General features: G+C 39.5%; 1 protein-coding gene across 4 annotated transcripts; it reads left to right on the top strand.

The window, feature by feature from the left end:
• Positions 1-9,994: 9,994 nt before the first annotated feature.
• Tlr3 (toll like receptor 3) lies at positions 9,995-24,029 on the top strand. Of its 4 annotated transcripts, none has more exons than XM_052162388.1 (8): positions 9,995-10,460; positions 10,666-10,758; positions 10,868-11,083; positions 12,174-12,243; positions 16,567-17,019; positions 18,906-19,097; positions 20,641-22,493; positions 22,745-24,029. In XM_052162388.1, exons 5-8 carry the CDS (start codon positions 16,576-16,578, stop codon positions 22,971-22,973), a joined length of 2,718 nt encoding a protein of 905 aa, XP_052018348.1. In that variant the 5' UTR covers positions 9,995-10,460; positions 10,666-10,758; positions 10,868-11,083; positions 12,174-12,243; positions 16,567-16,575; the 3' UTR covers positions 22,974-24,029. The 4 variants fall into 4 exon arrangements, with proteins under 4 accessions (XP_052018348.1, XP_052018345.1, XP_052018349.1 ...); XM_052162385.1 differs by having other exon boundaries at positions 10,585-10,758; XM_052162386.1 differs by lacking the exon at positions 9,995-10,460 and having other exon boundaries at positions 10,481-10,758.
• The last annotated feature ends 431 nt before the right edge of the window (positions 24,030-24,460 follow it).

Raw genomic sequence — 24,460 nt, 5'->3', positions numbered from 1 at the left:
ATAAATAAATAAATAAATAAATAAAATTCCTCTGATATCCAGACACTCAGGAGATACTGACGCTCTCCTATTAACAGACAAAACATATACATATATACAGATATACTTCATGTTTACAAGAAGCTAGGTGTGTAAACAATAAGGATTAGAGGAAATATATAAAATATTAAATTTCCAAAGTTCCAAGTTTAACACATTGGAGTTAAACCTATACTTAAAATCAATGGAATTCTCATATGTCATTAAACTACCACTAGTGACAGTTACAGTATTGGCTACTAAAGCTTTTTTATAAAGAAAAGAAAAATTATCATAGATACAGGCTCAAAAAGATTCAATTTCCTTTGGCCACTTACTTTTTCCTCATGTGTAAGCTGATACCTTTTCAGGCTCTGACTTTGGCTCAGTGGAACCCATAAGTCTGCTCAAGCTATTTTAGGACATTTATTGTCTGCTTTCTCTATGATGAGATCTCCAAAGAGATTAAAGCGAACAATGGTTCTAATTATACATCTACGACCTTTGTCGTGTTTTTCATCAGCTCTAAAAAGCTCATGTTTCCCATGACATTCTCCATAACCCCCACAGAGAAGTCATAATTGAAAATGCTAATTTATTACTCACAAATCAATCAATCAATCAATCAATCATCAGTCATTCAAACAAGCAAACAATCAGAGGGAACTAAGGGATTACGAGCTCAGGAGCAACTTGAGTTTACACTTTAAATTTTAAAAAAATTGTTTCTCTCAGTCTTTCCTCTTGACACCTATTAAAATATAACATCATAAAAATACAAGATTTATCCAAACTATGATTTTACATAAACTCCCAAAAGGACCTAACCAGAGTTTATGCCCAAGGTTTTCATACCTTGCAGCCTAGCATGTAGATTTTCTCCAGATCTCAACATGATTGGTAAGACCATTGGTAAGACAATGGACCACACAGTGGACTGACACCAGAACTACAAAGCAGAACCATTGCTTCACTATCAACTGCTTGCATACTGCATGTCACATCTAATTCTTACCCCTTTAACCAAACTTCCTCTCATTACATGGTGTCTTCATCGCCTGGCTTTAATTCTAAGATATCAAGTCCATGCCTAGATTCCTATTAATCTGAACCACCAATGGCATGGGGGACCTATTTTAGAACAACTTAACTATGCCCTGGAACATATACACACAGAATGATTGATTCATCACAATGGTTATTGCAGCTTTATTAGTTACAGTCATTACTGTCACTGCAACAGTTGCCTGATTCAATCTATGCAAACTACAGCAAATGCCAGTTCAGATCTTTCAAACAACACTGCTGAATTACAGGCACAAACCCAAACTGGCCAGCAAATCCCTAATAGTTTTGATGTCCTTTGAAGCCACTGTCAAGTGGCTTGGAGAACATCAAGAACACCAGGCCTTAATGATTCTCTTATCTCCACCTCTCTAAGACAGGGGTTACAGGAGCATGCTTCCTGTTAGATATTTTCATGTTGGTACTTGGGATTTTATGACCTTAGGTCCTTGAGATTGCATGGGAAGCAATTTACCATCCCTAACACTCCACAGCTCTTATACCTATTTTTTAATTAGATTTTTTAAATTGTTGTATTATAGTATTCTGGATATTAATGTTATGTGATAGTTTGAAAATATTTTCTTCCATTCCCTGGACTGTCTTTCAATCTCTTGACAGTGTCTTTCGATGTACAAAAGCTTTACTATAGATGAAATCCAGTTTAACTAAATTTTTTCTTTTGTTACTAATGTTTTGATTATCCAAGAAATAACAGATCCAATGTCATGAAGGTTTATTTCTGTGTTTTGTCCTAAGATTTTTATAGTTTTAGTTTCAATTTATTATTACACCTATCAATTTATTTGCTGTATGAATGCATGTGTGTGCGTGAGTATGCTATGATATATATACATGTGGAGATCAGAGGACCCTCCCGGATGAGTTCTAGGGATTAAATTCAGGTCATCAGAACTAGCAGCAAGCATTTTAAATTTAAGAATTTGAGTCACATCTTATGGAAGAATAGGAGGAAGGATTGCAGGTCCCAAAGGGGATAGGAACTCCACAGGAAGACCAACAGAGTCAACTAACCTGGACCCTTGGGGGGTCTTATAGTCTGAACCACCAACCAAAGAACATACACAGGTTGAACCTAGGCCTCTCCTAGATATGCAGTTTGGTCTTCCTGTGGCTCCCAAACAGCTGGAACAGGGCTATCCCCAAAACTGTTGCCTGTATGTGGGATATGTTCTTCCAGCTGGGCTGCCTTGTCTAACCTCAATGGGAGAGGAAGACTCACCTCTTCTCATAAAGCTTGAAGTGCCAGGGGGTGGGGGGGAAACTAAGGGGGTGCCATACCCACTCAGAGGGGAATGGCAGGGGGAGAGAAGGGAAGGATTGTGGGAGGGCATGACCAGGAGGGGGCAGTGATTGGGATGTAAAGTGAATAAGTAAAAAGTAAATTTAAATTAACAAAGAGAATTTGAGTCACACAGAATGGGGAATTATTTTTTACCAATTATACATCCAATAGAAGGCTAATATCCAAAATATATAAAGACATCAAGGTAACAAACAGCCCAATTTAAAAGTGGGCTACAGATCTAAACAGAGAATTCTCAAAGAAGGAAACTCATATGGCTGAGGCGCACTTACAGACATGTTCAGTATCCTTGGCCATGATGGAATGCAAATCCAAATTACATTCAGATTTCATCTTATATCAATCAGAATAGCCAAGATGAATAAAACAAATGTCATATACCCCAAAGATGCTCCATTATACTACAAAAACACTTGCTCAAACGTGCTCATTGCTGCCCTATTCATAACAGACAGAAATTGGAAAAGACATGGATGGCCATCAATGGGTAAAGAGATGAAGAAAATGTGGTGCATTTACACAATGGAATATTAGTTACTGAAAAAAATGAAATCATGAAATTCACAGGAAAATGGATGGGACTATAAAAAATAATCCTGAGTGAGGTAACTCAGACAGAGAAAGACAAATGTGGTATGTATTCACTTATATGCCGGTGCCATCTCTTAAGTCATTGATTGATAAGAGAGCTACAAACCACATAAACACTGAGGTTATGTGCAGAGGTGGTCTGGGAGGGAGGGAGGGATCTCCTCAGGGAGGGGAAATAGAATAGATAGTTATGGATGAATGAGGGTGGGACTTGAACAGAGGTATTAATAGGAAGGGAGAGATAACAGGAAATAAGGAAGGAAATGTGGAGATAGCTAAAACTAAGGGCCACTTCAGAGGTTGTATGAATACTTAATATTGTAGAAACTTCCTAAAACATATATGAAGGTGATCCAAATGAAATCAACAAAGAACAGGGGAGATAGAAAGCCAATGGGACAACTCTAGTCACCAAATGAAACTTTCAGTCCCAGGAATAGGTTGCATCTAATTTTTCTTGTCCAAAGAGGTCCCATGAGAACACCCGAACAACCCAGACTATTCCAAAGGCTATTTGTGGCTCTCCACAAATGGACAGCAAGACCTTATTGCTGAAGACAACACCTACACAGCTCATTGAACATGGGAGGCCAAGCTGGTACTTATCTAGAACCTTTACCACTATAGACTGAACTTCATGGTCCTGGAAGGTCCTCTGTACACTATCAAAGGAAAAGGTTAACACCAAGCCAGCTATGAAACCCTTGATCTACAAGAGTGACTTGCCTGTAGGATAAGCTGTTGAAAGGGTGGCATAAAACTTTCAAGAGTAACCAAACGATGTATGGTTTGAGTTGTATCCTACTCTGTGAGATGGAACTCATTCCCAATGCTGTGGGTCCTAATCACACTCTGCTGCACTCATAGATCCTTGCCTTGTCCAGTCAGCCTCAGAGAAGCTTCCTCCCGCAGCAGATGGGAACAAATAAGGAGACCCACAGCCAGACAACAGTGGAAAGACAGGTGAAAGACATTGAGGCACTCAGCCCTGAAAGGGATATCTCCATCCGATCCCTTGCCCGAGGGCTCAGGGAACTCTGGAAAACAGGAGGAAGAAAGAGTGCAGGAGCCAAAAGAGATGGGGGACACCTGAAGGGAATCAAGAGACAGTTCTAGAGACGTCAGAGCTGTCACACAGACGAACTCAAAAAGCCTGAGGTGACATGCAAGGGGGATGCAAGAGGCTGCACCAGATGAGGTCTTAGAGCTGAAAGGAGATGTGGACACATACACCAAATCCCTAATCCTGAAGCTATCTCCAATTGATAGCCACTTAGAAAAGAGAACTTAGTTTCCTCCAAGGTAGTCTCAATGGAGAAACAAACCACTCTTACAGGTGGGCGCTGTGCCCAGCAGTAGATGACTAACACAAAATTATTCATCTTTTCAGGTTCTTTGTTTCATGATGTTAAAGTCTCTCTCTCCCTCTCCCTCTTCCTCCCTCCCTCCCTTCCTACTCCTTTCCTCCATTTCTTTCTTCCTTTATTTATATATTATATTTTCTGGTTTTAGATTTTTATGAGATTCCTGTTTGGAAACATGTGTGTCTCTGTATCAATACGCATTTCTTGTGCTTCTTATACCTCTTTTTCTTGTTAGTTATATATAATTTCAGCATTATTCCTTAGATGTAGGTCTGTCTTCTCCTGAGAGACAAGGAAAGTGTCGATCTGGATAAGAGGGGAGGTAGGGCAGGTCTGGGAGTAGGAGGAGGGGAATCAGAATATATTGCATAAAAACCTATTTTAAAGTAAAGGAAAAATAAGTAAATCTTATTTTACATATAAAAAAGCATTTGAGCTACCTTGAGTTAGATTTCATGTATAAGTATTTCAGTTTTATTTTTATAGGTGGATATCCTGGGCATGAGGGAGGGAGTGTTGTTTTGTTTTCAACACAGTCTGGAGAGAAATTGCCCTTTCTCCACAGGTAAATCTTGTCATCTTTGTATCCTTATATAAAAGCCATCTGAATACATACAACAGAGTTTCTTTCTGAGTCTCTATTGCATTGTGACAGTCTCTATATTGGGTTTTCACGCCAGTAATTGTCATTATTTAATTACTGCCATATCTGTCATAAATTTTGATATCTGCAAGTATGATCCCTCTGAAAGGACAATATAAACCCCATTTGTCTCCATTTTAAGAACCAGGCCAGATTTCAAAGAAGGTCGTAAATCCCAGAAACTAAGTCATAAGAACCAGCTCTAGGAACAGACCATAAAATCCAAGACAAGATCATAAAACCTTCTCCCAAAGAACAGCCTGAGTATAACCAGAAAAATGGGGAAATATCTCAGAATGTGCCATCTGTGCTGGGCAGCCCTATTTCATCACATGGTTAAATGTCCACAACATAGGAATGCAGACCACTGACCACCTGTGACCCCCTCCAGTACCCACCAATGAAAATTGAAATTACCTACTCCTTCTATAGAGTTCCCCTGGTTCCCTATAAGAAGGCCTGTGTGCCTTTGTCTGGGGTTGCCATCTTAGAGAATGGTTGACCCCCGTATGCTGTTTGCTTCTGCAGAAAAAACACTCTTTGTTTTTGCACAGTACCTGAGTCTGGGGTTTTCTTAAGAGAATTTTGGATCCTTACAAGTCAAGTTGTGATCATTTTAAAGATTGATTTAGCTGTTAGAATACTTGAAAAATGCACAAGAGTTTTTCTATATCCATCTGATGTTTTCAAAGATGTCACCAGGATTTTGACAGAGATTGCGCTAAATCTGTAAATCACATTATTTGTCACCTTGATAATTAAGTCTTTCAATCTACAAACATGAAATGCCTTTTTAATTAGTTTTCTTTAGTTTCTTTATGCAATATTTTTCCCATTTGGGATGTACAAGTCTTTAGCCACATTGGTTAGGTTTTTTCTCAGAGTGCTTTATTCTAAATAGAAGTCTGTTCAATTTCCTCTTCCTGTTGCCTACTTGCTGTGTTCATATACAGGACTAGTCTGTGTCTACTGAGCTTCTGTCTTGTGACTTTGCCAAATTTGTTGGTCTAGCCAGGGTTTCCACGTCTAAGAGCATGTCACAGGCAAAGAGCAATCATTTTACTTCCTATTCCCTGATTTGGATTATTTTTCTTTTCTTTTTTATCCTTGCCAAATCACACCAGCCACAGCTGGTACCTAAAACTAAACACAAAGAATAGAAGTTCAGGCTGAACCGCAAGCTCTGTGTGGCAGATGACGGTTTCTTCTCAGAAAGGGAAGTGCAAGGGCAACGCGCTGGGTATCAGGGTGAGACAAGGAGAGGGAATGTGCCATTTCCCCTCTCCCTGAAAGTCTTGCTAGGTTCACGGCTTCCCTTGAGCCAGCCGACCTGTGAAGAGTGGAAACGGAAGTGACCTCGGTGAGAGGAACTGGATCTTTACTTTAGAGAAAGGGCTGAGAAAGACAGATAGTTTCAGATGGGGTGAGCAGGACAAGTCCTGCCCGCAAAGGGACTAGGAAAGGGGACCAGCGAAGACCACTGGCAAGGGTGGTCTAGCTGCTTTGCTTCCTGATTAATGACAGAGAAGTCGCATTAATGGCCATGAACAGTTTTAATGCAACTATAGCTACGTGTGAGTTTTCTGCTTATAAATCAAGGTCTCTCTTGATTTGAGCCTCTATGACTGGCTTGGGAAAGTGCAATGATGTGTTTGATGACTGACTAGGACAGCTGATGTTTCTATTGCTGTTGGCCAAGCATTACAGACTCCAGCCAGGAGTGGGAGATGGATAGATGTGGATCACTTTTCCTGTTGCAGCCTGGGGTCTGTGATAAAGGGCACTCTCCCTTCTTCCCCATTACACACCTGGGGCAGGATGTGCACATGGGCACATAAGAGCGACTTATGTTTTAGGACGTCTCAGAGAAGGCACACTTTGCTCATCTATTTGTACATGCCTACCAGGTGGCCTCAGGTACCTTAAAGTATTGCTGCTCAAGAGAATTCATCTGGAGAGCAGAATAAAAAGCCTTGGAGTAAAGCAAGGTTTCTAAGTCCAAAATCTGCCTCCCAGTGTGTACCCACCCCGCCTCCGGGTTAGCTTAGTCTCTTCCCAGTAACAGCTGTTTTCACTTGCTGGTAGATCAATGATTTAGTTGGTCCCTGGGCCTATGTAGTAATGATTTGAGGCTTCAGGCACAGCCAGATATCCTGATCAATTCCCTGGTTGGGAGTGATTGAGCAGATGGTGAACCTTATCAGGGATAGAGAATATAGAAGAAAGATTCCTAGCCCCAGTGTTGGTGGGGACTATGCAGTAATATTTTTGGTACTGTTAGGGTCAATCGCATGGGAAGAAGCACCACCAGAGTTGGGTCTTTCCCCTTGGGCTGGGTAGGTGGTCGCTTTTTGGACCCAGAAGTTTGGGGACCCAGGAAGGTAGCCTGCTCTGGATAGTAAACTTATGTGCTAGGTCTGTTTGGGTTGCATAATGAGTCTTACTTCGGAGGTTCTTCCAGTGTCCCATGGAACATAGCCATTCCTATGTTGTCTCCAGCCTCCCAGTCTCACGACTATGGAATTATAGCTCCATATTGTGAAGTTTTTGGGGGGACATTTCTATGTATATGTCGTTTCCAGCATGCTTTCCATAGGCCACAGTTTCATAACCCCATTTGGCACAATAAAAATTCCCCCTGTTACCTGGTCTCTGACAGTGTGGGAGCTCATTTGTGGGAAATACATAGAACTGAAGTTCCCATATTTCTCTTTCAAAAGCTGGGCTCCCACAACCATCTCTTCTGTAGTTTAACCAAACTCCAAAAGTGGGCATAAAAAATAAAGGTCTACATGGAACTGGATTCGCTCATCTGTAGTCAGACTGACTATCACCTTCTCTGTGTATGTGATTCTTAATTCCCAAGTCCAGACAGAGGGATTCCCATCCCTATACTGAGAGAAAAGAAAAAGATGATTGTAGCATTGTGGGCTAATGATCTTGGGTCAGTCTTATTTCTAAGGGGTCTGAAGTCTGAGTGACAGTCCATATGGCATTGTCTTCAGTGGCCTTTTCTAATTGAGAGAGATGGACCCAAGGTACGTTACCAGCCACTTTCTCAGCAGCTGGAATGACAAGGATACCTGGGGAGGGTCCCTTCCAGGCAAGGGGCCAGAGTTCAGGCAGGATCCTCTTTACTGGAACCAAGTCTTCCGGATGGGACTGGTGGGTGGGTTCAAAAGTGGAAGATGCCGGGACTTTCTCCACAACCTGGTCAATCGCCTTGCAAGCTTCCCGCAAGAAGGATGGGAAAAGGTCTCCAAAATATAACTTCAAAAGGAGCACAATGGTCCCAGAGCTCTGCATGGGGAGGGGGGTGGCCCAACATTTCCCACTTTCCAGGACCAATTTGAGTCAGAGTATCTTAAGGAGTTTTATTTATCCTTTCTATCTGGCATGAGCTCAATGACCTATACGCACAATGTAATTTCCAATTAATATTTAATGCCTTTGTCAGATTTTAAGACATGTGGAAGATGGGCCAGCAGTTAAAAAGCTTACAAAAAGCATGCTTGAGGAACACACTTGGGATTCCCAGAACCCAGGTAAACGTCAGGGGGAGGAAGGGGCTTACCTTATAATTCTAGGGCCCAGAAGATGGAGATGGGCTCTCCAGAGCAGGCTGGTCAGTTAGGCTAGCAATAATGAGTTCTAGGGTCAGTTGAGAGACCCTACCTCAATAAAGAGAGTGTAGCACAATCAAGGAAAATACCCAAAACCAATTTCAGGCCTGGATGGACATGTGAACATGTGTGCATATGCCCCCACCCCAATATGCACACATATACATGCCAAAACATATACACTTGAAAAATAAAAATAATAATTACTTATTTGAAGCCACTTACTAGGTAACTATTATAGCTAGTGTAATATCTGCAAAGAAGTATAAAGCATAAGAGATTATAGATTTCAGAAGAAGTATATTGTATTTAGCTAATGGCACATAGCATATCACTCCATTCCTAAACAGTAAAGCAGCATCAATGTTTTGTAGCTTTTCTGGAATCCTGGCAGAACATGTTGAAGAAGGTCATTGTTGAAAAAGCTGCAGTAAGTTAATGCGGGTTGGAAGATTGTTTCCCATGCACCCAGAGTCCATGTTAGCCGTCTCCCGGTGCTCAGTGAGTGTGCATATTTCCCACCCCACGTCCACTGCACAGCTAATCCAGGCCTCGTATTGCATCGCATTGACACCTGAGATTCCAATGAAGCCCGAGAGACTCAGTCTCAAATATAGAGGCACTTACAACAGGCCTTCCTAATGGACTCAGAATCAAACTGCTTCATGCTGAGATCTGCTTGGCCAAAGCTAGCCAAGCCAAGAGTCGGTGTAGGAGAGGACCACACAATGGCGGAGGCTAGCAAGCGTAATGCTCTTTTGTGGAATGGTATGGGAAGAAATACAATAAGAAAAATGCAGCCTGACCTGTTTTCAAAGAACCCACAGAGGTGAAATCTCGCCAAGACTATTAATGTTTTGTTGGCATCCAGGTGGATCAATGCAGGGGTCATTCATTTACAGAGGACAACTGCTTGCTTATGATATTGAACTAAAGATATTACAGCTGAAAGAATGTAGCCGCGAGCCAGGTAACCTTCTGTAGTAACCGGCTGGGGCCAGGGAAGGGCAATTTGTACCAGGATACAAAGTTACTTCTTGCTTTCGGTTCTGTGGACTTTCACCATTTTCCACTTTCACCTCAGCACTAGTCAACAAAAGGAACCATTGTGGTAGGTCCTCAGGGAATCCGCTCTCAAGGTTTCAAGGCCAGGGGGTCAGGTCGGGTGCTTCTCTCATTTTATATTACCTTTCTTTCTTTCTTTCTTTCTTTCTTTCTTTCTTTCTTTCTTTCTTTCTTTCTTTCTTTCTTTCTTTCTTTCTTTCTTTCTTCCTTCCTTCCTTCCTTCCTCTCTCTCTCTCTCTCTCTCTCTCTCTCTCTCTCTCTCTCTCTCTCTCTCTCTCTCTCTCTCTCTCTCTTTCTCTTTCTTTTGCTAACAACCTGGCTGTATATTACGTCATTGCTCATCTGTAATGAAAAGAAAACTGAGTTTATTTCCTTGCATTTACATTTCTTTAACCAATTTGCGCCCTCAAAGCTAACTGAGGAAGAAGGAGTTAATCTGAACTCTTCTCTGACCAAACACGTTTAATGCCTCCTGATGCCTAATTTGTGGATTCTGTGGAAAACTGCACTGCCCCTGCCTGAGCCAGAAAGGTTCTTTGCGGACACCCAGTGCTGGATGGACCGCCTCCTTTTCTTCCTTCCTGCTCCCTCCCCCACTGTTATTTTCCCCTCTAGATGTTTCTGGAAGTTTCCACATTATTGCTTTTGAGGCAGGACCTCCTCCCGTGTCTCAGATGTCCTCAACATTTCCTGCTGGAAACGTGGATGACCATTTTTACCTAGAGATTTAATTCGACTTTACTCGTTTTGCAAAGTAAAGCGAGGTAAGCTAATGGCTTTCACTTTATTTAGTCAGGTCCCGTTTCCTCCAGGGCGTCCCTGTGGCTCTTCCCACCTTGCTCCGTCCCCACGGGCCAAGCCTTTACTTGCATTACTCAAATCACACAGGTTTGCAAGGATCTGAAACCCACTGCAGAGGGCTTGGCTCTGAAGCCACAAACTTACTGACTTCCAGAGTTCTGCCCACAGGGAGCAGCCGGTTCCTCTGCTTACACCCTTCTCCGAAGGTCCATCTGTGACCATTTCAATGAATTCCAGGAGGTTCTTAAAAAGAAAAAAAGGGTAACAGTTTAATAAAAATTTAACTTTTTTTTGCTGAAAATAGCCTGTGCTTCGCTAACTCTTTCTTCCCTCTCTTTTCTCTCTCTCTCTCTCTTTTTTTAAACTTCAGTTTCACTTTCAGGCTGGAAGGAAATGTCTGATTAAAAAAAAAAACAAAAACCAAAAAAAAAAAACCTCTGAATGAAAACTAAGGGGATGCAGGATCTCAGGCTGAATAAAACCAGAATGTACTTGGCTTTTGAGGTTAACACAGGGGTTCTCTGTCTGGGAGGTAAAACTGCCTGAATTACAATCACACAACAAAAGAAGAGAGAAGATCATGCAGGTATTGGGGGAGAAATGCACCATAATTCCAAATGTAAATTTAGCAACAAAATCTGATTTCTGTGATGAAACTCCAATTTTATGCAGCAATTAAAACAACCGCAGCAACAGGAAAAATACTTGCTCTATAGACTTCTCTTCTTAGAAAGATACTTCAAGAAAGCTTCCAGAAGTGATTTGAAAAAGACTTTAAAAAGGGGTGAGGGTGGCTCTGAGGGGTGTAAGGGGATAAACAAGATCAAAATACATGTGTGTGTCTACTGTATAGTATGAAATCATCAAAGAGTAAGCAAAAGGATTATATTAAAAGGTAATTAAAAGGTGCTTTTTAAAAAATTGCACCTTTGTCTTAAAAAACAAACAAAAAACAAAGCAAAACAACAACAAAAAGCAGAAGGTTAAAATCCTTTCTATTTATTGGACTAGAAAGGAAGACCTGGTATTCTGTGACAATGTTCTTGAGAAAGGATGAATTCTCAGATGTTTCTAGGAACTGGCAAGTCACTTTCAGTTACAGAATAAAGAAAGGCAGCAGGAGAGGAGGACAGGCTATTCCGGAAGTTGTAGAGTAAGGCCAGAAACCAGGCTGAGGAATTATGGATTAGTTAGGGAAACCAGTCAGCCTTGAGCATATGGGAAGTTGCTATAACTTCATCTTGTGACTTTATAATGGGGTTATGTGTTGACGAGTATCTAAATGTTTTGAAAGCTTCTCTTTACTATTAACTATGAGTTACCTATTAACTCGTGTTACTGATGAAATGGTTTTCATTAAATAGGATCTCTTTCCATTGGAAATAATTGATGATATTGATATGATCTCCTTACAAGCTGTTTAGGATTTGTCTCGTTCCCTCCCCCCCCCCCCCCATTCCATTCCGAATTCCCTAACATTCTTGTCATGACGTCAAGACCTTGTTTTTCACACAGCTTATTCATTAGCACTTAGTGGATTTTGTTTTGTGTGTGTGTGTTTGTGTGTGTTTTCACTCTCAATGAAGAATGTTTTCAGATTGGGACTGTCTTTCAGTTATTCAGGGATACAGTTTGGAAATGCATTGATCCTTAGTAATTCTAATTTCTACTTACAGCCTTTCCAGAGGGATAGATGTTACCCAAGCAAGGAGTAGATTATGATACAGGGATTTTACCCTTAATCTGGTAAGTAGATGTGAGATCAGTACTGTGAAGAAAACTTATTAGTTGTCTGTCTCTTACTTTGCAAACTGATTTGTAATGCAAATTTATTAATAGGCTTACATGCATAGAAAAATATTCAGTAAATATAATCGCTGGGGTCACTGGGGGAGGCCATTGTATTGAAAAACACATTACAGGTGAACTTCAAAACTAATGCACTAATAAAGGCAGCCATATATATGAGAATGAATGAGATCCCATTCTCTGAGGCTACAAGACTAATCTGTAGGGACAGCACTGGTTGCTTCTGGGAGTAAGGGTGGGCATTAACTGGGCAGGGGGGAGAGGAATTCTTTGGATTTGACTTACACAGATTCATGCATTTGCCAAGTCAGAGGATGTATATGTAAAATGTATCTTATTATGTGGACTTTTACCTTAGATAATAGATTGTATATTAAAATTTGCTGAAACTAGAAATGAGGAAGTAATCTGTTCAGGGAGGATACTGCTGCTCGCAGTTTGTTTGTTTGTGAACTGATGACAGAGGTGTGTGGATAGATTATTATATGTGTTCTAACACAGGCATAGTTACCTTAAAATTCTTCAAATTGTCTAGAATGTTTAAGAATACTTTCTTGCCCCCCCCCCCTTTTTTTGTCTATTTTGAGACAAGATCTTACTGTGTAGACTTATCTGGCCCAGAAATTACCATGTAGACCAGGCTGTTGTCCTCAAACCCACAAAGATTCACCTGCCTCTGGCTCCCAAGGGCTGATGGGATTAAAGATATGAGCTACCGTGAATGGCCCCCTTTAAGAATTTTTATTCAAAATTTTGGTACTGTGTTGACTATAGGATATCCATACCCTGGAGCATTTTACATTGATAAAAATGATGAATGTTAAGACGTGAGGAGATGTGAACACATCTTGCAAACTTCATGTGGAGCGAAGGAAAGAACGATGAATGGTAGAATGATGCACACAGTATCCCCTTAGCCATAGGGATGCTCTAAGACCACAGGGAATGCCTGAGAGCATTAGGAGCATCTAAGCCTGCGTATACCAATTTACCTGTCCATACATGCCTGTGATGAAATTTAGTTTATAAATAGGAATAGGAAGAGGCTAACTATAATCAATAATAACCCCAATTACGATATTATAATCTGGTAAAAGTTCTCTCTCTCTCTCTCTCTCTCTCTCTCTCTCACACACACACACACACACACACACACAATGCCTCAGTTCATCATTATACTGTAGTAATATTTTGTATCATGACTGCCACAAGTAACGAAAACGTAGAATGAAACTATGCTAATGGAGACTGCTGTGATGTGAGATTTCACTAATACTGACTACAAAGTCAGGTAACCTTGTGTGTAATAATTAAAAGTGTTTGTGTTTAGGAAGAATGAATGATTGATAGGGTGGATGGGAGGGGGATTTTCTTAAAGCATTGGAGTCCTATGGTTTTTGATTTGAGTAGAGAGTCCACTGACACAGACATTGATGAAAACCCAATAACTTGTTTATTTATCATTTGTGCACTGTTTTGCATACATTTAAAATATGATTGTTAAAATAAACACCAGTCAAAGGTTAGCCTGGTGTGCAAAGGTAAACTTATATCTAAGAGCGTGAAATAGAAAGAAGGAAAATGTAGACTCAAGATGAGGACCAGATTATACAGAATGACCAATGCCTACTGGAAAGTATTTCCAGAGGACAGACTATAGAAAGAGAAGAAATAATAACAGAAAAAGAGGTAAACGGGAGGTAAAAGGTAAACTCTCGGACTAAAATAAGCAGCAATAGGGACATTTCAAAGGAGAGACATAACTTGAAATATCCTTGTGAAATTTTGCATTATCACATTTAAAGAAAAGACATTAAAAAGTATAAAGTGAAACTATTAAGAAAAAATATGTTATGTGGAGGAAGAGAGATGAGATGAGTTTCAGACCTATTAGCAGCTCTCAGACAAAAGGCTGATGCTTCCATGATTTTGTGTGAAATGCTATTTTTGATTTATTTCTATTTTGGTGAGTGTTCTTCCTGCATGTGTGTGTGCACACTATGCACATGCATAGATGCACATGAAGGCCAGAATAGAATGCAGATTCCCTAGAACTGGAGTTACAAATGTTTGTGCTGAGAATTGAACCCTGATCCTTTGCAAGAGCAGAAAGTGCTTTCAGTTGCTAAGCCTTGTAGTGTTAATAATCACGAAGACCATTACTTTGTTCAATTATTATATGCTAATAAAAATAATAAAAAAGAAGACAGTATTTCAAATATAACCTATGTATCAAAATTACTGAAGACATAAACAGGGCAGTGGTGGCTTATGCCTTTCATCTCAGCACTTAGGAGGTAGAGGCAGGTGGATTTCTGTAAGTTTGAGGCCAGTCTAATTTACATAGTATGTTTCAGGAGAGCCAGGGCTACCAAGAGAAACAGTGTCAGAGAGAGAGAGAGAGAGAGAGAGAGAGAGAGAGAGAGAGAGAATGAAAGAAATTATGAAAGACAAAAATACTGAAGATAAAATTTTGTAAGACTTATGGATTTTGTCAGTAATGTATAAGCAAATGGTTCAAATTCCTTCTTCTCATTCTTAAGACAAATGCTCCTAAAAACAACCCAAAGGTATCCCATAATCCAGAACTTTCCTTCTGGTTGTTAAAGTAAAATTGAAAGCAGTTTGAAAGGACACTGGCTTCTGCTGTGATCTTTCGTCAGCGTTCAGGAACAACTCACGTTGTCACAGTCTGTGGGGTGAACCGTGTGCAGTTCATGCTCAGGAAGTGTGAGCGAAAGAGAAGCTTTGGACTCTTCCTAAGCGTTCATGAAGCTTTTTATAGTTCAAATTCTCCACTTACTTCACTTTAGCGTTTCTTCCACTCTCATCTTGGCTAGTGCTTAGCTGTGAGTATCTCATGATAAATTTGGGATTTTCATTATAAAGTGAAAATATTACAAGACAGAACTTAGCATGACCATGAACTCTAAATGCATGGTGTTTTATACTTCAGCCAAATAATGGTTTTGACACAACATTGCTTTATGCTGAGTACCATAAGAGCAACTTGATTTACATCCTTTGAGCCTCAGTTACCTTTGGAGGATTTCACCTAGGTCTGAGAAATGAAAATTTGCCAAAACTGCAATACAGATGCACCACCCTTCCAACACAGTCCAAACTATTCCAGGGTCTACACTCTTCACAGTGCTCCTCTAAGTTCCTCTTATTCTTTATTGGATAGTGACTGATATAAACATAAAGTTATAAATGAATTTTCTTAATGTTAGGCATTTCTAATTAACCTAGATATGAAGATTTGATGCTTAATCATAGTCACTGGTGAAAATCACTGACATTTCCTCTCTTGGCCACGTCAACTGATGCTATACTAACAGTTATAGGGAAGTGAGAATAGAAAGATGTGGTAAAAACAGAAAGGCTGGAGTCTCCTACACCACAGGGTATAGAAATCCACATGGAGAAATCCTGTGGAGTCGGTTGACCAAGAAATACAGTTGTAGGCACATCTTTTAAATTATGAATGCAACACTATATTAAGTGGAGCTAATAACTATAGAAAGTTAGTTAAGGAAGTGAGAGAATGGTATAGTTAAACTCCTAACATTTATAGTAAAAAATAAAAATATGCCTCAGATCATTGACAACGTGGGTGAGCCAGAGGGACACCATGATCAGTGAAATGCATCAGACAAAGAAAAACAAAAGTCACATGTTCTTGTGTGAATGATGAACATCAAGAATTATAGATCATTGCTTACTGGAAGTTAGAAAGAGTGTAGGGATGCAAAGGGGAGAGGGGGTGGCTGACAAATGCGGGGGTGCAGCTGAAACAGAGGAATGACTTGGATTTCTACGCCTGAAAAGAATTCATCGTAGCTAGTAAAAAGGTTTTAGAATGTTCTCAACATGAGACAGTGATAAATATTCAAAAATATGTGTTGATGAAAACTAATTTCAAGAGGAGATTTCTGTCTGAAGTTGACTGACTTGCAGATGGCTTTTAAAATAATAATCATAACAATAGATAAAAAAATAAAATAACCATAGTAATAAGCAAATGACATGATTGAATTCCTTATCTTTATCCTTTATCTTTATAGTGGGAGGAAGAATGGGAAGGAAGTATAGGCAGACCACTCCGCTTATTGATGCTACTTGAGTTATTTCTGCATGCTACATACTTGTATGGTGTAAAACTTATCAACAGATCTTGTATAGATTTGAATGACATATTTTAAAAGAATAATCCAAAAGATATGGTAATACCCATTACTTCTTATATTTCTTTTATAGGGCAGAATCATGACGGGGTGTTCATCTTATCTAATATACTCCTTTGGGGGACTTTTGTCCCTATGGATTCTGGTGGTGTCTTCCACAAACCAATGCACTGTGAGATACAACGTAGCTGACTGCAGCCATTTGAAGCTAACACACATACCTGATGACCTTCCCTCTAACATAACAGCCTTAAATCTGACTCACAACCAACTCAGAGGATTACCACCTACCAATTTTACAAGATATAGCCAACTTGCCATCTTGGATGCAGGATTTAACAGCATTTCAAGACTGGAGTCAGAGCTGTGCCAAATCCTCCCTTTGTTGAAAGTATTGAACCTGCAACACAATGAGCTATCTCAGATTTCAGATAAAACTTTTGTCTTCTGCACGAACCTGACAGAACTCTATCTAATGTCTAACTCAATACACAAAATTAAAAGCAACCCTTTCAAAAACCAGAAGGTAAGAGGAGTACATTAATTTTGTTCTAAGAAATGCAAATATTATCTAAAGTTCCATGACATTAACTTTTCAAGTTACTCATGGAAGTCTTCATAGCTATAGAAGCAAGAGGATAAAGTCAGATCAACCCTCATCATGACTGTTGGGCCTACATGTGCATAAGTGGGCATTGTGATATGTGTATGTTACAGTATTAGGTCAATTCGAACAGTAAGAAATCTCTTTCGTTGTCTCATTTGAAACAGGACTTAAAAGAGAAACATCATGAGCAGAAATACATCTTGACTGTCCCCCAGGAAACACAGACAATAAACTCATGCTGAATTTAGAATGGGAAGTTGTAAGAAGCAGGATGAATCCAAGTTCTGACTTCAGTGAATAAAACAAGTTGATAAAGCAGACTGTTTTACTAAAATATTACCTACTCTTTGGAGTTTCAGAAATCTTGGAACATTACTTTTCCAATGGTTTCTACTTTTTCCCTTTTTTTAAATTTTTTAAAATTGTTTTTTAAAATTGGCTTAATTTTTAAAAAATATATGAAAAAAACATGTGTTATTAGCTAGTAATACCAGTGACTCTTAAGTGCTTCACTTAAACCAAAACTAACTGTAAATCAATTATTTTCTTTATTTTGTGGCCTCAAACAAAATAATCAAGCCCTATTCCTTCTCAGATGCCAAGGACACAAGGTACACATTTAAGTATGCTGAGAAGACTTGGTAAAGCGATATGTTGGCCAGTCTCTGAGGTTTCTTAAATCAGAGTATGTAGGAAATACCTTTCAATGCAAATGCCTCAAAATCTAATCAGAGAAATTATTAGAGAAACACATGTTTGCCTTTTTAATGCATAAAAGTAAGTCTTTTTTTCTTTGATAGAAATTCCATTTGACTTTTCCCTAACCTACCAGAGATTTTCTTTTTGCCTGAATTTGAAAGTTACAGGCAGACTTCATGATCCTCTGGCTATTATAATCTTCTTGATCTGTCTTCCAAGATGTTCCCTGAGCCTTGGCTGTAGACTGTGTTTTCTTAACGGAGTTCTTTCTTGTTTTTAATTCTGTAACTAGTTTCCAAGGTTCATGAATTACAATTATGCTTTACAAAGTCATGCTGCTATCCCTTATAATGCCAATAAGTACTTATTATAAATAAATAAATAAATAAATAAATAAATAAATAAATAAATAAATGATCAATTATCCTCATATCATAAGTAATAAGCTTAAGTCCCTAAACTTGGTAAACAAAGGTGATTAATGAAGAAATTGAATCCTTGTAACAATGGTCAAGGTTTTGTTTAAATGTTTTTCATTGAAATAGAATTGCATCACTCTCCCCACTCTGTATCCTCAAGCCCCTCCCAGCTCCCCAGCTCCCTCAAATTCCTGCTGTGGAGCCCCACCACTCTCATGGAAGATGGCTAGCCTCTTTTTCTTTGATTATTATTGTTACCTGTGCTTTTCTGTGTCTATGGTTTCAAGGCTGACCACTCGGCATTGGATAACCCAATAAGGGGGCTCATCCCCAGGACAGGCTAAATTTCTTCTCCCAGGAGTCATTAGTAACTTGTAACTCTTTATCCAGGGATGGGCTCCTTAGGAGTTTCTGCTCTTCTGTGTAACATGACTCTCAATATTACCACTTTTCTGGTCTTGTTTATGCAGCCACATCTAGGAGAGACTTCCTGGTACAAATGTTAAGGAAGGGTGCGTGAAAAGACAGCAATGGTATATTTAATTGCAAAAAAGAGTATCATGCCTTCAAAACAACGAGGAGAAATCAGTCGTTTTCCTTTGGACATCCTTCCAAGGTTCACACATTGGAGGGAGTTGCTTTTAGTGTCAAGACTCTAATATGTGTGTCTCTGTTTTTCACTCTCAGAATCTAATCAAATTAGATTTGTCTCATAATGGTTTATCATCTACAAAGTTGGGAACCGGAGTCCAGCTGGAGAACCTTCAAGAGCTGTTCTTATCAAAAAATAAAATCCTTGCACTACAAAGTGAGGAACTTGATTTTCTTGGCAATTCTTCTTTACAAAAATTGGACTTGTCATCAAATCCACTTAAGGAGGTAAGATGTAAGGGCAGAGTTACATCTTCTTACCTTCAGGTGTGTGCAATCTCTGTGTTTCACAGATAGAAACTTTAGGTTTCTAGGATGTAAAGTTATAAGCTTGGCTGTGTCTAACAAATCCATCAAGACTTGCTGTTTGAGGCCATTGACAACTTAATCAAAAATGAGTTGAGAAATTGTCAGTTGGTAGGGTTAATTCTAACCCCTGTTCCACTGGGGAGATACTTTTTGATTTTTGAAAAGACACCGATTTTAGTTTTCCTAATTATATAGTGAAAATCAAACTCCTCCTCCTGAGATCTCTATAAGAATTAAAATGCTATTGTCATCAAAGGGCTCAGGCTGCAGACTTGGGCTGGCCGCGCCTCCGTAGGCTTTGTCTTTTAATAATCATGTGATCAGGTAGGTTATTCAAGGGAGCCGTGCTTCAGCCTTCCAGTAACACTACCTTGTGGGACTACAAGGCAAAAGAATTTAGTAACACATCTGGCATGCAGCAGTTCTTAGTATAAAAAAAAATCCTGTAATGGAATATTTCTCAGGATCTTGCTCTTCTGTGGCCCATTGGGAACTATGGGTATATAGCTATCTACTTCTTAGATGTAGTTTATTCCTGTGCATCCATTGGGTATTGCCCATATGTGTACATGTTTAGGGCTGACCACAAGGTATTGGATAATCAATTAGGAGCTCGTTCCTGGGGAAGATGGACTCTCCTTCCCTTACTAGTCATTAATTGCCTGGAACACTTCTCCTAGATCTCAGTACTTCTCAACCTTCCTAAAGCTTTGGCCCTTTAATATAGTTCCTCATGTTGTGGCGACGACCTCCCCAATACCCCAAGCCATAAAACTGTTTTCATTGATACTTCATGGTTGTCATTTTGCTATTTTTATGAATAGATAGATGATAGCTAGGTGATAGAAATTAGATGATAGATAGATGATAGATAAGTGATAGATATATAAGTGATAGATAAATAGGTGATAGATAGGTGATAGATGATAGATAGATAGGTGAGAGATAGATATAGATATAGATAGATAGAGAGATAGATAGATAGTGATAGGTAGATAGATTAGATAGATAGATAGATAGATAGATAGATAGATAGACAGACAGATAGGTGAGAGATAGATGATAGATAGATAGATAGGTAGATAGATAGATAGATAGACAGACAGATAGGTGAGAGATAGATGATAGATAGATGATAGACAGACATTTGACAAAGTGGTCACCAGGACACACTGGGGATCTTCTCCCTAACAGTTTTCACACATAGTTTATTAAATGCAAACAGATTCAGGGAGATTTAGGTAAAATGCTGGGAGACATAACTTTACCCGGGAGACCAGGGAAGCCCCTTGCGGGTGGGTTACAGCCACAGGATGAAGAAAGAACTAAGGATAGAGTGGGCGGGCTTTCTTGAGAGTCACAAGGTACAAAGGGAAGAGGACTGTGTGAAGAGGCGTTTAGTATTTCCTGTGGAGCCAGTTACATCCAGGCTTCTTGTTTGTTGTTGATTTGGAACCGACAGTTTTCTCCAGGGTGTTTCCATGCAATTGGCGAGTTATCTGCCCTCCTCTTGAACAACGCCCAACTGAACCCTCACCTCACAGAGAAGCTTTGCTGGGAACTTTCAAACACAAGCATCCAGAATCTCTCTCTGGCTAACAACCAGCTGCTGGCAACCAGTGACAGCACTTTCTCCGGGCTGAAGTGGACAAACCTCACCTGGCTTGATCTGTCCTACAACGGCCTCCGCGATGTCGGGAACAATTCCTTCTCTTGGCTCCCACACCTGAGGTATCTGTCTCTCGAGTACAATAATATACAGCATTTGTCCCTTCGCTCTTTTTTCGGACTTTCCAACCTGAGGTACCTGAGTTTGAAGCGAGCATTTACTAAGCAAAGCATTTCACTTGCTTCGCACCCCAACATCGATGATTTTTCCTTTCAGTGGCTAAAATATTTGGAATATCTTAACATGGATGATAATAATATCCCGGGGACAAAAAGCAATACTTTCACAGGATTGGCGAGTCTGAAGTACCTAAGTCTTTCCAAAACTTTCACAAGTTTGCAAACCTTAACAAATGAAACATTCGTGTCGCTTGCTCATTCTCCTTTGCTTACTCTCAATTTAACGAAAAATCACATCTCAAAAATAGCAAGTGGTTCTTTCTCTTGGTTGGGCCAACTCAGAATGCTTGATCTCGGCCTTAATGAGATTGAACAAGAACTCACTGGCCAGGAATGGAAAGGTCTGAAAAACATATTTGAGATCTACCTCTCCTATAACAAATTCCTCCAACTGACTAGCAATTCCTTTACTTTGGTTCCCAGTCTTCAAAGACTGATGCTCAGGAGGGTGGCCCTTAGAAATGTGGATATCTCCCCTTCTCCTTTCCACCCTCTCCATAACTTGACTATTCTGGACCTAAGCAACAACAACATAGCCAACATAAATGAGGACTTGTTGGAGGGTCTTGAGAATCTAGAAATTCTGGACTTCCAGCACAACAACTTAGCAAGGCTCTGGAAACATGCAAACCCTGGTGGTCCCGTTAATTTCCTGAAGGGCCTCTCGCACCTGCACATCTTGAATTTAGAGTCCAATGGCTTAGATGAAATCCCAGTGGATGTGTTCAAGAACTTATTCGAACTAAAGAGCATCAATCTAGGACTGAATAATTTGAACACACTTCTACCATCCATTTTTGATGACCAGACATCTCTAAGGTCATTGAACCTCCAGAAGAACCTCATAACTTCTGTTGAGAAGGATGTTTTTGGGCCACCTTTTCAAAACCTGAGTAGTTTAGATATGCGCTTCAATCCATTCGACTGTACATGTGAAAGTATTTCCTGGTTTGTTAACTGGATCAACCAGACCCACACTAATATCTCTGAGCTATCCACTCATTACCTCTGCAACACTCCACGCCACTATTATGGGTTCCCGGTGAAGCTTTTTGATACATCATCCTGTAAAGACAGTGCCCCCTTTAAACTCCTATTCATAATCAATACCAGTACGCTCCTGGTTTTTATACTGATGGTACTGCTCATTCACTTCGAGGGTTGGAGGCTATCTTTTTACTGGAATGTTTCAGTGCATCGGATTCTTGGCTTCAAGGAAATAGATGCCCAGGCTGAGCAGTTTGAATATACAGCATACATAATTCATGCCCATAAAGACAGAGACTGGGTCTGGGAACATTTCTCCCCAATGGAAGAACAAGACCAATCTCTCAGATTTTGCCTAGAAGAAAGAGACTTTGAAGCAGGCATCCTTGGACTTGAGGCGATTGTAAATAGCATCAAGAGAAGCAGAAAAATAATTTTCGTTATCACACATCATCTATTAAAAGACCCTCTGTGCAGAAGGTAGGTGGATTTTCTGGATGTTTGTATCTTCATTTGCTTTTCAAATGAAACACTTTCAAAATTTCAATAATTTCAAAATGCAAAATTACTGTATTTGCAATTCACAAAAATTGCAACAAAATTAAGGGGAAAATTCAAACTTTTAGTGAAAGTGCAAATAAATTCCACAAATAATTTTAGAGTGTTAAGTGTTTAATTTCTTAACAAATGTATGTTAATTATCTAACCATTCCTTTTAATGTTTTACTTAGATTCAAGGTACATCACGCAGTTCAGCAAGCTATTGAGCAAAATCTGGATTCAATTATATTGATTTTTCTCCAGAACATCCCAGATTATAAACTAAACCATGCACTCTGTTTGAGAAGAGGAATGTTTAAATCTCACTGCATCTTGACCTGGCCAGTTCAGAAAGAACGGATGAGCGCCTTTCATCATAAATTGCAAGTAGCACTTGGGTCACGGAATTCAGCACATTAAACTCATGTGAAGATTCCCAGTCAGTAAAGGGATGGATCCAATTTATGGATCTGTCATGAAGGTCCATCATGAATCTGAGTTATACTTGAAAGTTTTGTATCTATTTATATGTATTGATGATGATATTGTATCACAATCAAATCTCAGTTTTCTGCTTATTTCAAGCCTCTCATTGACAACTGCTTATTCACTTCAAATAAATACATGGGCAGTTAAGAGTATCCTCTATTAATAGATTCTCCATTGATTCTTGAGGTGTATTACAGCTCCAAAGGGTTTAAAAATATTTTTATATAAATAAAACTAAGAGTTTCATAAATATATTTTTTTAAAAGAAATGGAGTCTTACTGGGTAGCTCAAGATGGTCTGGAAATTAATACGTTAAAGAATCATGTCTTGAACTGCCTGCCTCTGTCTCCAGAGTGATGCTTTTAAGGGTGTATAGCACCTACACCCAGCTACATGCTCATTTTTATAATGCTCATTTTGGAGACATTTATAGAATAAAAGATGGTTGCTTTTATGGTACAAGGCTACTTGAATGGTAACGAGAATAAAATATTTAGAAAGAGGGATTTTGATTTTTTAGTTGAAAAGCTTTGTAGTTTATTTTGATGTTGGTTTTGATAGATGTTGAATAGGTTTTAAATCTGCATACCCAAGAGCAGAATATCTTCATAATCTTCATGGTGTCACAGGTCCCCAGACCTTAGTAGACCGCCAGACCTAGCACAACTGACTCCATGATGGAAGTTCCATTGGGTCATAAAACTCAGAACATAGGCATAACTACCTGTCAAGATGACCTAATTCACCAAAGTCTGTAGTTCAGGAAAAGTCCATAAATGCCTTGCTTTTGGGCTTCCGTAGCTCTGCTTCTGATTGATTTTGTTAACTAAAGTGTGTCAACACAAAATATGGTTTTTGTTGTCATCGTCATTGTTTTGTTTTTGCAATTAAAAGCTCACCCTGAAAAAGGGTTGGGGCTATCTTGGGATCCCAAACAGCTAATGTGGTCACCAACTTGGCTATTAAAGACTTTCTATTAATGTAAACCCATGTCTGGGCAGTCTTCTTTGATGGATACTCCACAATGATAGATGACTTTTATTACTTGATAAAAATAGATATTGGAATAAATACTTGTACCTTCCTACTTTTTGTGTTCTTTTGCAGGAGAGTTAAATAACTTTCTTAACCATATTATAGAAAGCCTTGCTTCCAGAACCCTGGCCAATAAAGTGTCTTTGTGGAAAACACCATTTCCACTGTCTTGTCACAGACTTGGGAGGCAGTTTTGGCCAAATCACTGGGTCACAGTGGGATTCTTTGGTATATTTTTTACATAATATTTCTATTGGTTATTTGGGAATTTCACATCATGAACCATGACCGCACTTATTTCCTAGTCCTCCCAGGTCTTCCCTCCCCTGTGAAGTCCCAAGGAGGAAAAAGAGGAGGAGGAGAAGGAAGAGGAGGAAGAGGA

This window comes from Apodemus sylvaticus, chromosome 18, assembly GCF_947179515.1.
Source record: "Apodemus sylvaticus chromosome 18, mApoSyl1.1, whole genome shotgun sequence".
Lineage (NCBI taxonomy): Eukaryota > Metazoa > Chordata > Mammalia > Rodentia > Muridae > Apodemus > Apodemus sylvaticus.
The sequence above is the reverse complement of the archived record's forward strand: the minus strand, read 5'-3'. Positions and strand labels throughout refer to the sequence as shown.

What these genes read in the sequence shown, in the direction of transcription:
- Tlr3 (XM_052162389.1), top strand. Translation starts at nt 16,576, where the DNA reads ATGACGGGGTGTTCATCTTATCTAATATACTCCTTTGGGGGACTTTTG. An exon ending in CATCAAATCCACTTAAGGAG is followed by an intron (nt 19,098 to 20,640) that starts GTAAGATGTAAG and finishes TGGAACCGACAG; the next exon opens with TTTTCTCCAGGGTGTTTCCA. An exon ending in AAAGACCCTCTGTGCAGAAG is followed by an intron (nt 22,494 to 22,744) that starts GTAGGTGGATTT and finishes TGTTTTACTTAG; the next exon opens with ATTCAAGGTACATCACGCAG.